A 17,006-nucleotide genomic window follows, 5' to 3' on the forward strand; every position below is an offset into this window, starting at 1 on the left:
TTATTATTGAAGATAAAATTCACAATGACATTAATCATAAGCAAATTTTAGATAATATAGATAAAATGTAACTCCCTTTAAATTACCTAACGTGGTCTGGTTTGTTCATCTAAAAAATATGAAGCCTACAAAACCAAATATCCCTCCCCACCATTCCTTAGCACTGCACTCAGCCTACTGTACCAAATCTCTTTACTAAATCTCTTCAGTACCATAAAGTGAGTGCAGTGGTAAGACTCATTTGGCCTTGATTATCAAAATTATCCTCATAAAATTAATTCACCACTAAACATGCTTGCACAAACAAACACACTAACAAAGACATTGATATTTTAATGTCCTCTCTCTCAGATCAATCAAGAATCTGACTCTCTGACTGGACATCAGATATAATTATATTGTCACCCTTGATCATGACTCAGCACACCCGATCACAAACTGAATTTGGTGGAATTGTGGTCTTTTAGTGCCTCTGGGATACGACTCTTTTAAAGAGGTTGATGGGCTCTGCTATGGGTGAAGATCATCAGCCACAGCCACACGTACACACATACCACAGACACAAAAAGCTTTGATAGCCTCTGAGGAACTAGGACCACAAGGTCCAATTCCTTCTTGGGAATTTCCTACCTCCTCATAGTATCTGCGTTCTTCCTCTTCCACCTCCTTTTGGGCCTTTTCCCACTCTTCTTTCAGCTTGTCCTGCTCTTTCTGGTATCTCTCCTGTTACAGAATTTCCAGAGACTGTTCTGAACCGACCATTGCACGCATCATTAGGACATTCCCACTCAAAGCCACCATGTTGAAAGACCATCTTCTTGTAACATTCTGAATCTAACCCGATCATGTTACACAAGGGGAAGAGCATTGTGTGGTACGCAAACTGGTTAGGAACCTAAAAATCCCAGGGAGAACAGTACAGGGTGGGGGCAAAAGTAGGCTTACAGTTGTCTGTATGGAAAATAATACAGTAATTAATAAATAATAATGCAAGTTTAAAACTGTTTTGTGTTATCACAACTGTAAATCTACTTTTCCCCCATTGTGTATTTTTAAAAAATATATATTTTATTGATTTTTTTACAGAGAGGAAAGGAGAGGGATAGAGAGTTAGAAACATTGATGAGAAACATCGATCATCTGCCTCCTACACACTCCCTACTGGGTATGTGCCTGCAACCAAGATACATGCCCTTGACCGGAATCGAACCTGGGACCCTTGAGTCCGCAGGCCTACGCTCTATCTACTGAGCCAAACCAGTTAGGGCCCCGTTGTGTATTGTCTGCTGTTGTTTTGTAGAACTGTTTTTCAGATATGAGTAGGCATTTCCTTATGAAAAGATGAAAAGATTGAAAGATTCTAAACTCTTCCTTCACTTGAGTTTCATCCTAGGAGGTTAGCTAAACCACTCGTTTTGCCATTCGGCTAAGAGAAATATGTTTGTTGCTGGGAGAGTTTAATAAAGGGTAAAAAAACGAATCCTGCAGAAAGGTCCAGAGTGGACAAGATGGTAATTAGTTGAGTAGTCAAATTACTCTTTGCTTGAAGCCACTGTACCCAAATGCAATGTCTCTAGCTTTAAGCAACTTCTGAATGAAGAGTAGCTTTTAAACAGCCCACTAGAAGGCTTCAGTATCAGAACTGCCATTTCTTGTTTCCAGAAAGAATACAACACTAGTCACCACTTCTGGGGGAAAAAAATAAAATACTGTGAATAAGAACAGCTTTGAAAATGTGACCAGAGTTCCTGACCGCTGACTGGAAGAAATGAATAAATGGCGATGAAAATTAATGCCTAAAATGAGAACTGATACCCCTGGATGCTTGGGGATGGCATCCCTGACTTGACGGAGACAAAGCAATCAGTATGACATAACAGTCAAATACTTTAGGCTAATTATTGCCAAACCTCTCTCTGAGGCTCCAACAAATCGGGGCTCCTATCCTGGGGAGGCGCTGGGATTTCCTCCAGACCTTACCTGCTGTGCCGCTATCGTCGGAGCAGAAGGGCTGTATTGGGATTGCAAGAGCCTGGCGTTCGTGTGAATGCTCTGGCAAAGCCACGGTTGGTCAACCCCTGGCGGGCTTTTCTTTCCAGATAAAGGTTTTGTTATAACACCTACCACTGTAAAACCTAACATTGTAAAGTTTTAGAGAGGAACTTCAGGGGCTTTTCACATAGAGAAAACAGACCTCAAAACTTCACCAAAGCTGAAAAACAAGTGAAGCATTTTAGGTTCATTGGCTCTAGAAGCTCACATCACGTGCTCCCCTCCCCAAGAGGATGCACTGATACCTGTAATTCGGGGCGTGAAAGACGTACGTCTGCCCCCCATTTCCCCACAAACACCTTTCCCCAAAGCCCACAGCCCACCATGCCACCCCACTGGGTAACAATTCGGTGGGGCAGGAAGGAGACATATGCTTGCATCTGTAACCGTGGTCCTCCCCTTCCAGAGGGTAACGGACAGGGTGCGCGTGGCCCGCGCACTTGCCTGCCGTCTGTGCTCTGTGGATTCCCTGACTCTGGCTGTGCATCTCTCAGCTGGAAAATGGGCTCCTGATTTCCGAGAGAACAGCAGATGGCTGGGGCTGGTCTGGTCTCTCTCTTCCAAAGGACCCAGAAGTCCCAGTGTGGCTTTGCTGAATCCGGTTCTTACTAACATTTTGATAGTGAAGGTTTACCTCCATGCAGTTTCGAAAAGTGTAAGATTTAACTGGCAGACCTAATGCCACACTACAAATAGCGGGCTATCTAAACGGATCCTGCTCCTGCCCCTTGGGAAGTAAGCCAAAGGGATTAGAACAAAAGTATTTTTTAAAAAAGTAAAATAAACTTGCATGGAGCATTGCTTCCTACACAGCAGCAGAAAGCCATGAAAATGAATGAGATTTAAAATTCTTTTTATTTATGATTTTTTTTGGGGTAAAATCAGTGCTATGGGGTTATCATGGAAAGAACATGAGTTTTAAAGTCATCAAACTTGGATTTGAAACCAAGTTCAACCCTTGTTAGTTGGGTGACCTTGTGCTATTAATTTAACTTCTTTGAGTCTTAGTTTCTTCAACTGCAAATGGGGGCTAATGAGATATACTCTGAAGAGTTTAATGAGAATTAAATTAGATAAAAGACATCAAACACCAACCACAGTTCCTGGCACATCTCAAGGACTCAGCAGAGGCTACTTCCTAAGGTTACTAGGTTCCTTTTTGAAGCCCAGTTACCCAACAAACATGGCATAAAACAAGTAGGCACATGAGCCATTTACTCCCAGAATTTTTCTAGAAATGAAAGTTTTTACTCAAAGATGGAGCAAATATTTCTACTTAAGAAACAAGAGCCAGGCTAAATTTGATTTCACATGGATACTTTCGAAGTGCTTTTAATAGGCCTAGCAGGTTTGGCTCAGTGGACTGAAGGGCCCCGGCTCCATTCTGATCGAGGCACGCACCTCGATTGCAGGCCCTGGTTGGGGCACATGCGGGAGGCAATCAATCCGTGTGTCTCTCTCACATGGATGTTTCTCTCACTCTGTCTCCCCCCTCCCTTTCACTCTCTCTAAAAATCAATAGAAAAATATCCTCGGGTGAGGATTAACAACAACAAAAAAGCTTTTGACAATTCATTTCCACTGCTACTGGAACTGGAATTTTATTGACAACAAAGGCGGTGAGGACTGCCTGAGTTGGCTGTTAATCAATCCTTGGAAGTTAAAATTTTTTTTTTTAAAGTGAAATGCTTTTTCCTTGTGTTCATCCATATAACCTCTGGTATGAGGAATTAGACACAGGGCATTATATCTGCAAAATGAACTAACAGACTCACTGATTTCTGAGAAGAATTCAATTCCATGTTTTTCCTGTGCTAAAAGTCAATTTAATATGACAGAAATTAAAAGAGCATCAAAAAAAAAAAAAAAAAAAGGCAGCGAATGCAGTTGTCTTACCTGGAGCAGCCGTTCCTGCTCCTGCTGCCATTTTTCCTGTCGCCTGCGCTCCTCTTCCGGGTCCCATGCCCAGAACTTGAACTGCTTAGAAAATAAAAACATCATCAGAATTGAGCCACGTCCTCAAGGCCTGGCCAGGGCGAGGGACACGAGTAGGGCGGCACCCGATGGACACACACAAGCAGAGCCTTCGTTTATCTAAAGGTCCTCTTTGTTGGCAGCACCGCTATTTAATCTTAGTCCCTCTTTGGTTCCCTTCCAAGAGGCTGATAGGATTCTGCGAACCTTTTGGGAGCTAATGAAAACACGAAGTAATTAGCCCCTGGCACGGGCAGGCTTTTGCTTCATTTCTTTTAGAAGCGATTTCTTAAATGTATTCACGCTCGGGAGCGTAAGATACTCATTCTGCATATTGATCCCGGGTCCGGGCAAATGGGACCGCTTATCTCAGCAGAGCTGCGTTTTGTGAGAAGTGATGCTTGCCGCGCTGTAGAACTGCGTCATTTCTTATGCTGCTGCTGCTGCCCACACTGGCCTTCTCTAACCACTCACCACTGCCCACCAGTGTCCCCTGAGATCAGGCAATGGGGAGCCCCTGCTGTGGAACCCACATAGCAAACAGTCAGACTCTTTTTTTTTTTGTCTTTTAAGAAAGTTTTTTGTGAGTTTGGGAACCAAGTCAGTGAACAGAGATAATGGGAGAAAAATGCACGAGTCAAAGCGGACACCCAGGCCACAGGGTATAAGATTGAGAGGGTCAGGGAGGGCGGGGTGTGGGGGAGAAATCCTAGCTGGTCCCTGGGGAATCAGCAAAAGGGAGGCTACAGTGTTGAAAGTTGGCTCCCCCAGCGCCCAGAGCAGCTGCTGAGGCAAACCAGGTTCCCCAATAACTGTACTTCCTCCCTTCCCCCTGACGGGGTAATTTGGGGAGACACTTAAAACGGCTTGGGAATCTTGAAAGAAAAAGTGAGGTGAGGGTGGGAGAGTTAGGGAGAAAGGGAAGAGTCTGGGGTACAGTCAAGGAAGATAACGTTCAGAGAAGATTCAAAGGCACAACGTTGATTCTGCGGCTGCACCCAAAGGGCTCTGTGCTGGTTGACTGAGCCACAGAGGAACTGAATTCTACAAATCGGGCGGGAATTTCAAGGGTGAGCAAGGGTGACAGGCTCAGCCGTGGAAACATCCAGTTTAGAGAAGAGCCAAGTCCGCAGAAAGTGATCAGATAAAATCGAGCAGCATGGCCTTTGACAGTGGCACATGTCTGGGCACTTTAACTAGCAAATGCTTATTTTATGTCACTGAAATAAAAAATTGAAAACTAAATGTGTGGTTACTATTACTCAAGGTACTGACGGCGACAAAGGGTGCAGCAAAGACAGCTTGGGTCTTGCAGAAAGAGTCTAGGCTGGGTCCTACCTACTGCCAACTTAACTATGTTGAATGATTGTTCTCATAAAAAAAAAGATTTTGAATGCTTACAGAAAGTGCATATTTTAATACTAATTCCTACTGTCACATGCATTTTAATTGCTTCTTTTAGATTTTACTTCCCTGACTCACTTACTCTTTTGTTTCCAGATCACAGCTCTGCATAATGATAACCCACATCTTCCTAATTCACCTGGCAGCATATGCATGGCTTTCACCTATTCTTTTACAATCATTTGAAACCCCCCCCCCCTTTTTTTATGGGATCTTCTGTAAGCGAATCAAATACTCTGTAATTAAAATCACACTAAATGCATGAGAGCTCATTCCTTAACATGAGTTACTTACAGGTGTAGTTGCAGGTGACTTTTCACTGCTGGGAGAATCCCCTGGACAGAAAGAAAGAAAAAGAAGAACACAGTGTGAGTAGCTTTGTACTGTATTTCTCATTGATCCTCTCAGTGGAGTGTGGCTCCTATGTCAGCTTCAAACCAATTTTTTTTGTAAGCCAAGAGGATGAGAAGATCAGAATAAAGCAGACCCCTGAAGCAGTTGGCACCCATCACCAAAAGTAATCAGGACCAGTGTAAGAAGACTGATGATATCAATTAGCACCCAGTACTAAGCACTAGGAAGCAAAATCTATTCCTACTAGTGCTGGTTTTTAATACACCTTGCATTCTGGCTTGATTGACAGTTCCCTCCTTGTCTGACATGGAGAAGCTTCATACAGAGAGAGGCCAGATGTCACCAGGAAATAAAGAGAGTGACACAGTTAACAAGAGAACCATGTTCCTGGTAAACGCTTCTAATCTTTGTTGTTGTTGTTTTAAAGAAAAAGATAATAAAGAGGTGAATATTATTATTTCTTTAGATTTTCAAAATCAAAGTAAAATTCTGTGAATTTCCCCCCAATTTTAGTATAATAGGTACTGACATCAAAGAACTAGCTCTTTGCTAACTGTGTGCCAGAGACAAGCATTTTTTCCCCCTGAGGTCAGAAATGAAGAAAAATACCAGACATTATTGGTTGCCCGCAACATGGATTTTTTTGCACAAAAGAAATACAGCTAGTCAGTATGCATTTTACCTGACTGGGAGAAAAACTGGGAACGTCGCCAAGAGTTCTGAACTCTAAGCGGAAGGCTGGCAGTGCCAGGCGACTCTAGATCAGATGGTAGAACGGAACAAACAGAAAATCATGAGAACAGGGGTGAGAGTTGTGTAGAACCTTCTCCCAAATCCCAGGCCCAGGTGTGGCTATCCAAGAACTGAGAGGGAAAGCATCTGAAGTATAAAATATCTCAGTAAAACTCACACACACCCTTAAGACATGGACAAAAGTCAACGGAAATGAGACAGTTCATGCTATTGCCTATCTTCTTTGATGTCAGGTGACATTTAATGGGCTCAGACTTAAAGGTGATATTGTTAAAATGTTGAATCTCAAGATAATAAGATGATGTGCTATGAAAGAGCAAAATGCACAGTGTGCACTGCTTTTGGAGAACACTAGAAAAATATAAAAGACAGCAGAGATGAGTTGTTATTACTGTATACACTTCATAAAAGTTACGCATGGAAATCTGTGGCAGAAATTATATATCCTATATAATAAAAGCCTAATATGCAAATTGACCAAATGGCTGAATGACCAGTGGAACGACCGGTCACTATGATGTGTACTGACCACCAGGGGGCAGACGCTCAATGCAGGAGCTGCCCCCAGCCCACAGGCCCCAGGCCAGCCAAGGCGGGGGGCCCCTGATTGCCCTGCCAGTTGCCCCACAGATCGGCCCTGATCACCGGCCAGGCCTAGGGACTCTACCCGTGCACGAATTTTGTGCACTGGGCCTCTAGTGTGTGTAATAAGAGCATGTAAATGTCTACGTGTCATGTGACAGCCTCATGCAGACACAAGCTCATTTGCATCCTGAAGCTAGCACTGTGACCAACCGTCATCATTCTCAATGCAAATAATGGATTTTTTTGCACAAAAGAAATACAGCTAGCCAGTATGTATTTTAACGTGCACATATTTTCCTGAAACACCAATTTGAGGTATCTTACTACTGTTGGGAGAGTTGAGAAAAGGAAATTTGTCATCTTTAAATGTATTTTATGAAGGTTTTCAGAGTAATTAAAGACTATTTGTGCATGTGTGTATGTTTAAGGGAAGTCTGTGGAACAACGTTAGGGCCCAGTGGCCTTTAAGATCAGCCTACGAATAGACGGCTTTATGGAAATGAGGGAGATAGACTGTCTGGGGGAGCAAGTACTAGGTATGGCTCCAAGATTCCCCCTCTTAAACCTATAGCTCCTTTGGACTTGAGGTGCGACCTCAGACTATCAGTTACAGGTGCACTGCCTTTTTATATCTGGGCAACGACCTATACTTTCCCTGTCCCTCCACATAAAGACAAATCATAGCTTTTAAGATTACATTTATTAGAGGCCTTTTGCTTCATGAAAGATATGAATTTATACATTCTAAACAAATATTACTGTTATTTCTGTATCTATCAGTGATGTCTTTGGAGCATAATTTAAACACATATTTCAAGTCTGTGGTCTTCCAAGTGTGGTCCCTGGATCTGCAGCACCATATCCCTCTGGGAACTCTGCAAATACTGTGGCCTCAGCCTAGGCCTTGCGGGACTGGGACTGGGGGGTCAGCTATCTGTGCTTTAACCCATCCTGCCCTGGTCCCTGGCATATAATCATGTTTGAAAACTACTACTTAAAGCCCTATCTCTGCAACAGAAACACCTTTATTTTAAGGGAAGCATTTATAATATTTTACTGCCTGATTCTATTATGGCCGTAATTACCAGAATCTATTGTGAGTGCTTGTGTTGAGCTAAACACTTTTTTTGGTTTATCTCAATTAATTCTTCCAATACCCCTATGAGGTTGGTACTGTTATTATTTCTAGTGTACAGGTGACGATTAGAGGTTCCGGAGAACTTGGTGGGGAAGAGCTCACAGGTAAGATCTGAATGAGTAAGGATTGGAACCCGCGTGTTCTGTCTCCAGAGCCTGCAGCTGTTATTACAGTTTCCATGAACCAGACAACAAAACTAACTACTATGACTTAAAAATAACAATTTCCTCTCTGCATTCCTTATCTGCACAATGACAAAGAGTTAGGAATAGGGTAGAATTTAAATTTGTCTAAATATGGCCAATTGCTGGCCTAGTTATAAGACTATTTTTGTCAATTCCCTTCAGTAGGACCAAGAAAATTAAAATACATGTTTTGAAGACAGTATTGAACTTGTTTCCACATTAAGAAACTAGTGCTCATCAGTGCATGTTCCGATAAATTCCTTCCCAAGTACTTCCCTGTTATGTAGAGAGAGCCCAACTTATCTCTCAGCCCTCAACAAAGGTTAATGGAAGCCAACTCAGATTCTACCCCAAACAGCTGACCACCCTTGTAAAAAAAAAGTAAAAATAAATCCCCAGCCATTTTATGCTTATACTATCTTCTCTTTGCCTGGACAGCTCAATCTATAAAATAAATTGGGGAAAGTACAGTAAAAAAGAAAAGTAAGATACCTTACCATTCTTGCTTCCGGAGCTTAGCTGTTTTCATATCTAGAGAGAACTCACACCAGTAAAGCCCAGTGGTCTGTTCTGAAGAATAGTCCCTATGAATCATGGACTTCTTAGGACACCCCCCTACTGCTCTCATCACTAAGGCTCCTTTTGGGGTGACTGTGGGCATCTAGCTGTCTCACCTGGATAAAGGGTTCAAGTTGGGCTCTTAAATAGTACAGGATAAACTCACAACCTACACATGGCCTAAAAGGTACTTGGGAGTTTGCAGTGGTCAGTGCCTTTTACAACTCCCATAGGCCCTAAACTCCTATCTTTTTAGAGGCCACCCCTCCGCACATTGTATCAAACATATGAAACATAGTAAAATATACCCTCAACATATACATATACATGTATTTAATATATATACAGGCAGTCCACGGGTTATGTTGGACTTGAAGTACGTCATTTCGTGGTTATGTCGCCATTGCCCATTTATGGTATTTATATATATATAAAAAAAAGTTCTGTCATTTCGACGTATGTCATATGTGTTTTATGTTTTTTATTATTTATTACCCACAAGTAAAGGTCAGTAATTTTTATCTTTCTTTAAATTTTTTTTTTTTACTGTTTCACTTCATTACTGCTATGTGCTCCATGTGAGTGACATAGGTGCTTATGTAGGTGGGTTCTGACTTACGGCGAAAATTGCGTTACATCAGCTGTAGGAACAGATCTCCAACGTAACCCGAGGACCTACTGTATATACACATCTATTCTTGCTATAACAGTTTTGGGAAAGATTAAAGTTTTTGCTTATGAGTAATACATTTAACCTACAATGTGGAATGATTTCTCGGTGCACACCCAGCAATTATTATGAAGTAAGAAAGTCTGACTTTCTTCTAAAATTATTGTCAAGTGGATATTTTATAAAGACCACATAATTAACAATTAATGGAGTTGATATAATATTAAGATTATAAACTTTTGTTAGTTATTATTTTTTTCCCCACTTTGGAGACAATAAAATTATTTTAAGGAATCAAACACTTGTGTAGGTCTTATCATGCCTATGGTGCCCGGCTGGCAAAATGGTCTTGGCAGCTGGGGTCCTTGGCTGGGCCACAGAAAATGCAGCCCCAGAATTCTATTCTGAAATCAGTAATCTAGCCACTGGGCTCTGCAAACACTATGGCCAAAGGGACATCAACATAAAGGAAGTAATCCTCATTCACATGAAGTAATATTTCACTGCAGATGGGCCCAGGAAACATGTAGGACTGAAATAAAGCATTTCCTTCTCTTTACCTTGAGAATTGAGATTTGGCAAATGTAACTGGTTGGTTTCAGGCATTTTGTCCAGAAATGGAAACGTCAGGGTTGCTTCTGGTTCTGGAGACTTTGGCTTTACCACCTGGTTCAGGAGCAATGGACACAAACATGGCAAGGATTGTCTATTAGCAAAGACACAGGCAAAATAAAATGAAAGAATCCACAGCAATCACATAAGTCAGTAAGCCCAAACATCTAACTTTTAAATGGAAAATTGGCCCCATTTTTCTATCCCCATTCGTGCTTTTCTACTTTAATGTAGAGGTCAATTTTCCAGAGGTATCAAATGAGAGCATATAAAAATTTCATGATCACTTTTTTCACAAATCCAGAAGATAGTATTCCATCTTTGGGATTATACATCATTCTGTCTCATTTTCTTATTGATAAATCACACAGTCTCTCCCTGTTGCTACATAATGTAAGGATGTGAGATGTTCCATCTAAGACTAAAAAATACCCCCTTACTACATAAGTGCTAAATACTAAGGTAATATTACCTTCTAATGGACATTATTCTCAGACACTACACAACGCCCCCCCCCCCCATCAAATTCATGCAAAGCACATTAAAGATAATATACTTTGCCTGCTGACATAGAAGCATTATTATAAATAGCCATCATCAAACAGCTCCATAGCAATGATGCCCTTAGGGGGTTTTGAGGCATGTTAGATTACTTGTCCTATGGTAAATAGTCCCCAATTTACAAATTCATACATTTGTTTTGTAAAAGTAGAATTTTCTTATTATTGCTATTTAAATTTTATCTTGTTTCTCCCCAATCTGAATGGCCTTTGGCAGAAGCACTTTCTTTCTGATTTGTTGTTTCTTATCAACTGATTACTGAGAGACCAGATTACCAAACTAATGTCTAAAATAATAATCAGTAGACTCTGAGCAAAGATCTGAATGAGGAGTAGAGCTGGATCAGTTCATGTCCTTCCAGCTGTGTACAGGACTTCCTCTGATTCACTCTGGCTGGAGGCTGGGTTCCCAACAGATTCATTTGATGGCCAATAAGGCAAGGGAGGTGATAGAGAGACCAGTGTTTCATCATAAGCTGATCTATGATTTGGTCCTCAGGACAATTTAATGTCTACAATTTCTTCTTGATAGGATTATATTTTTTCTTTTTAAATATATTTTTATTGATTTCAGAGAGAGGAAGGGAGAGGGATAGAGAGACAGAAATATCAATGACGAGAGAGAATCATTTGAACGACTGCCTCCTGCACGCCCCCTACTGGGGATCAAGCCTGCAACCTGGGCATGTGCCCTGACAGGGAATCGAACCGGGATCTCCTGATTCATAGGTTGATGCTCAACCACTGAGCCACGTTGGCTGGGCACCTATTTTTTCTTATAAATAATATATCCAATTCTAATGGAATCCTGAAGAAAATACATTTAATCACTTCATTCTACATTAGATAAGTCAACCAGATAGCTAAATAAACTTCAGTATTAATTAAACATGCAATAAGTTGACAACCCTCACATCCTGACCTCATACCACCTCCCCTATATTTAAGTCAGATAAAAACATGTTTCAGCTAATGCCCAGTTGTAAATGAAACAGTTCATAGTCAGCAGAAACACTCAAAATGACCACCATATAAAAAGATCAGTGTGTGTGCATGGGCACTTGGCAACACTCTCAAGTGAAGTAAAGATTGTTGCAGCCACAGTGATCACCTCTCTCCCTTTTTCTAAGAGCTAACTGTACAGGAGGGAAAGGAGAAAGGAAAGAAATTCACATGGTGGAAGAAAAGCAGTGTGTTCAAAGACCATTATACCGTTTGTTAATCAATTAGCAGAATTCTTAACCTGCAGTCCATAGAACAGAATTCAGGGGCTGTATGTACTTGGTTCCAATTGATAAAAAACCAAAAACACCCAAAGAACAACAACAATAATGAAACACAACAAACTACACACACACACACACACACACACACACACACACACACACACACACAGAAACACACAGTTAAGACCCTGAAAACAATTTTTCCACAGGGTAGATGTGACACCTGTGGTCCAAAGATGGCTCACAAGTGAGGTTCACAGACGAGGTATGCAGAAGAACACTCTTTAGTTATGGTATTCATTCTGTTTGATTAAAATAATTCTAGCTATGAAGTAGAGTTCTCCTTTCAGTTTAGATTTAAATGGAACAAAAGTCAACTTGGAAGAATACGAAATAATAAAGTGTAACATAGGTAAGGCAAAACCTGCAAAGACAGGAAATCCTGCCTGACCCCAATGTTTTTCCCACAGTTTAGTTCCTCTTTCAAGACCTCCAGACCACTCTTTAATTCTCTATGTATAAAAAGGGGAAGACCTAGAGCCTGAAGTTTCCAAAAGGCATCAAGGGCATTTCCGAGACTCTACCAAGGACACGGCACTCTCAGCTCCCTAACGCCAGGGGCCCCGTCTTGGTGACGGTTGAATAGCCACTGTCTAATACATAGTAGACAGTGCCTGGCACATAGTAGGTACACAGTCAATATTGGTTGACTAAATGGTGGAAGAACCAGATGTATAAGTGGTAAAATTTTCACTTTAAAGTCAAATCAAAATTTAGGGTTAAGTTTTAAAGTTGAAATATCACCACAAGCAGTATGCCCATAGGCAAGTCAGTGGTTCCCTACCTTGGTGGCCCATCTGAATCATGGGGAGCTTTTAAAAATACAGGTGCCTGGGCCCTACCCCCAGAAATTCTGATTTATCTGAGCTGGAGAAGCTTGGTGTATTTTTAAGTTCTAAAAGGTAGCCAAGGTTGAGAACAATTGGTATAAAAGATGAAAACTTTTAGACTCTGCCTGAAAACAAAACAAATTACTCTGAAGAGAATGAGACTCCAAACAAGGAGGAAAGTTAATAAAAAATAGATGTTAAAACCCATTATATCAGAATAATAAGTTTCCAGTTTCCTTGTTCAAATCCGGAGGCATCAGAAGTATGCTGCTATAAAATAGCTAAATATGGGAAGGAGAATCTTTACTGAGCTGAGAATAACCAAGCTCATACACAACAAACCAAAACCTGACTTCAAAGCTTTATAACTTATGTGAATATCACACTAAAATATACATCTAATTATTCATAATTAAAGTTGATTGTTTAAATAAAATTTAATAGATGTAGAAAGAATATATATATATATATATATATATATATATATATATACCAATTATTACTAGTAGAGAGGTAGGTTTCTGTGACTTTTTCTCACTCTTACTCTATGTCTATGTTTATTTATATTTAATTTAAAATAAATGTACATATATTACTTGATAGACTTATTACATATTTATGTGTACATCACTATAAATATAAATTTAAAAAATATATACTATAGACTGAATGTCTGTGCCCCCCAAACTTCATATGTTGAAATCCTAGCCCCCAAGGTAACAGTAGGAAAGGTCTTTGGTAGGTGTTTAGGTCATGAGGGCACACCTCTCATGAGTGGGATTGTGCCCTTATAAATGAGACTCTAGGGAGCTCCCTTGCTCCCTTCTGTCAAGTGAGGACACACGAGAAGTCCATCTGTGAACTAGGAAGTGTGTTCTCACCGGACACCAAACCTGCCTTGATCTTGGACACCCCAGTCTCCAGAACTGTAAGAAATAAATGTCTGTCGTTTCTAAGCCATCCCTCCTGAGGTACTCTCTCACAACAACCCAGGTGGGCTAATGCATCCATCTTCCTGCACGTACTTAAATTATTTACAATGAACATCTAGTATATTTGCATTTAGAAAAATACAGGTTAAAGACAGAAAAAAAATGAGAAGAGAAACTAAGTCCTCATGATGAGCAAGTGTCCCTGTGGCAGCCCACGGCCCGGGGAAGCCATGCTCATGTAAGTGTAACTGCTTTAATCCACGGCGCATTCACCTTTTGTGACAGCACCAACTCCACCTTCCCACTCATTTCATTTTCCGGTTTCTTCGGGTCTCTCTCTTCTGGCACATCGCTCCTCAGCTTGGGGCTGGAGGAAAACTCCACCGAGGCCGCGGTCGGGCTGCACCGAGTCACAGTAGTTGTAAAATGCTGTGGCTCTGAAATGGAGTTACAGTCAGAAACTTAAATAAGTTGAATTACCATGTGACAAGGTGCATAAAGGAGCCAAAGATACCAGTGTTCTCTAGGCTCTTGCATGCTATCGTATAAAAACCAAACAACATAAAACACATCGAAGAATCCCACTGTGAAAAACGTAAGTTCTTGATAAGAGCCAGAGTTTACATAGGAATAACACTGCACGAGACAAAAAAATGCTGGCACGAAATACTCGGATAGGCGGGCTGGGGGGGCGAACATCTCCAGATAGTTTCCATCCACAGGACTGTGTGGCAGCCTGGCTCTTCCTTCTGTATCCCAATGCTCCTTCTTATCACCACAGGTTCATAACTGGGATGTGTCGAGGATGGCAGAGTATGCACAATGCAATGAAAACGAAGTGCTCTTTGATTTATAGAGAAGAAGCCGGCACACGCTAGAGTGGGTGGAAAAGTCACTGACTGAGGGGCCTATCAGAATGAGGGGGTATAATCCAGTTTGGAATTTTTCGTAATGACAGTTCATTTATTCTAACATGCCATTTAAAACTAATTTGGAATTGGAAGAGGGTGGAAGTCTTTTATGTTTATCAAAATAAGAAATGTGTTGAAAATACTGAAAAGCATTCGTTCAAGAAATATTCCTATCTGTGGCATTACTTTATTCTTTCTAACTGTTAAGTCAAACTATTCACCAGCTTTATTATTTCAGTGCCTATTTTTATGATATACATATATATATTTTTAAAAGATATATTTTATTGATGTTTTACAGAGAGGAAGGGACACGGATAGAGTTAGAAACATCAATGAGAGAGAAACATCGATCAGCCGCCTCCTGCACGCCCCCGACTGGGGATGTGCCCGCAACCAAGGTACATGCCCTTGACCGGAATCAAACCTGGGACCCTTCAGTCTGCAGGCCGATGCTCTATCCACTGAGCCAAACCGGCCAGGGCTGATATATATTTTTAATCTGTCTTATCTATTGCTGTTACTGTGTGTTAAAATAGGACCCTCAGTTTTTACCATTATTTATTTGGGGCAATATAATCTTATTTATGAGGATGGAGATACACTTTCAAGAAAACAAAAGCAAAGCAAGGTTTTTAGTGCCAGATAAATCATAGTCAGAATTTCCCCAGGAAGCCTCTAGGTGGCAGCACAACCCCACACCAGTTTTAGAGTCTACCTTTCTGTGGCTCATTTAGGAAGAATTCTTGACTCTCTTTCTTGACTGTTATATCTTAGGAGTCATCGTGATTTACCTTAAAACTAGTCTGTTAGGAAACAAACCTGATGAGGCAAGTTCTGTATTCCCTTCTTTTAGGTTTTCACCGTCTTTCTCATCTTCTTGGCTGTTGGGTTCCATTTCCTCAGTGGTTGCCTGAAAAAAAGATTTTTAACCCCCCTTGAATAAATAATTCCTTTGAAGGTTGTAAAAAGGTAGAGGATTTCTTTCTTTTTTTTCAAATAATACTATTTAGGCAAACAAGGAGAGTTGCCTATATGCATGCATTTTTTTTTTCTATTTCTTAGGCAGCTTTCTGGTGGAGGGCTGGCTTTGTGGAAGCAGACAAGCTGGGAAGGAGAAGAGAGGTACTGAAGCAGCAGCACAGTACGAGGGCACATCCATACCCACTGCCCACCTGCCCACCTCCTCAGATGGCCTCAGATGCACATTCCCTTTTTCTTCTTTTCACCACAAAATTTTCAAAATCATAGTTACCACCCACTTGCCCCCAGATGTCTCAAATGTTGGCTTAGGGTCCTATCACCAGTGGGGAAAAACTATTTTTGTTAAGATTACAGTTAACCTCTCCATAGCTTGTCTTCAGCATAGATGCCTGTGGTTCTTAGCATTGTGGAATTTATTCTTAATGATCTCTTCCTCTGGGCTCTCAACAACCCAATTACCTGAGTTCTCATTCTCTCTCTCTCTCTCTCTCTCTCTCCTCTCAACTTTTCTCTTACTGATTCTTGGTCTTTTTCATAAAAACGTGGGTCCCTCCTGAAAACATCAATGCTTTTCCTCCACCTGTGTGGAGTCACCTCAAGTGTATCAATTATTGCCATGGGTTCACCATTATATTCTTTATTCATTTATGACTTGTACTTAAATCTTTAACCCTTAGAGCCTATCAAAGCTTCAGTTCAGCTGACCTACCATCACGGTCATGGTAAATGTCATGCTAAATGTTACCCTCCAACAAGCCTCTCTCCCAAATCGATGATTTCTGTTTGTGGCATTAATTTTCCCCATCACACAAATTAAACTTTGAGGTGTTTCTTGACTCAGGCCTCATGAGTGTCCATCATTTACCAAGTCCTACCAAGGCTTTAACACCATAGTTTTCATATCCATCATTCCTTTATGTTTTTTCACCTAGGGCTCTCTCTGGTTTGGATCTTGCTGTCTAATTCACTTGGCACGTCACCATGATGCTCATCTTTCTCAGTAGTACCTCAAGTGTATCAGTGTTACGCTTGATATTCCATAACATTAAAAGAATTTGGAACAACCTAAATGCCCAACAATTAAGGAATAGTTGTTCAAAAAAGAAAATATCATCCTATATAATAAAAGGGTAATATGCAAATTGTCCCCTCGACCAGGAGTTCCACCAAAGTTCCACCAGCAGGTGGGACCGACCCACAGCCTGGGGCCCCTCCCCC

The 17,006-nt window shown here is 41.0% G+C and overlaps 1 protein-coding gene across 10 annotated transcripts in view; it reads right to left on the reverse strand.

Annotated features, from left to right (window-relative positions):
• Nucleotides 1-17,006, reverse strand: part of LIMCH1 (LIM and calponin homology domains 1) — a 320,193-nt gene that overhangs the window by 19,298 nt on the left and 283,889 nt on the right. For 6 of the 10 annotated variants that reach the window (XM_081101116.1, XM_081101115.1, XM_081101112.1 and 3 more), the window contains 6 exons: nucleotides 15,627-15,717; nucleotides 14,167-14,330; nucleotides 10,234-10,339; nucleotides 5,725-5,765; nucleotides 3,949-4,029; nucleotides 631-723 (listed from right to left, as the gene is read on the reverse strand). In XM_081101116.1, the coding sequence (XP_080957242.1) occupies nucleotides 631-723; nucleotides 3,949-4,029; nucleotides 5,725-5,765; nucleotides 10,234-10,339; nucleotides 14,167-14,330; nucleotides 15,627-15,717 (576 nt within the window). Of the gene's footprint in view, nucleotides 1-630; nucleotides 724-3,948; nucleotides 4,033-5,724; nucleotides 5,766-6,466; nucleotides 6,542-10,233; nucleotides 10,340-14,166; nucleotides 14,331-15,626; nucleotides 15,718-17,006 lie in introns of all 10 variants that reach the window. The other 4 variants (XM_081101113.1, XM_081101110.1, XM_081101114.1 and 1 more) reach the window with 2 other exon arrangements.

Source organism: Myotis nattereri, assembly GCF_964212035.1.
Source record: "Myotis nattereri genome assembly, chromosome: 1".
Lineage (NCBI taxonomy): Eukaryota > Metazoa > Chordata > Mammalia > Chiroptera > Vespertilionidae > Myotis > Myotis nattereri.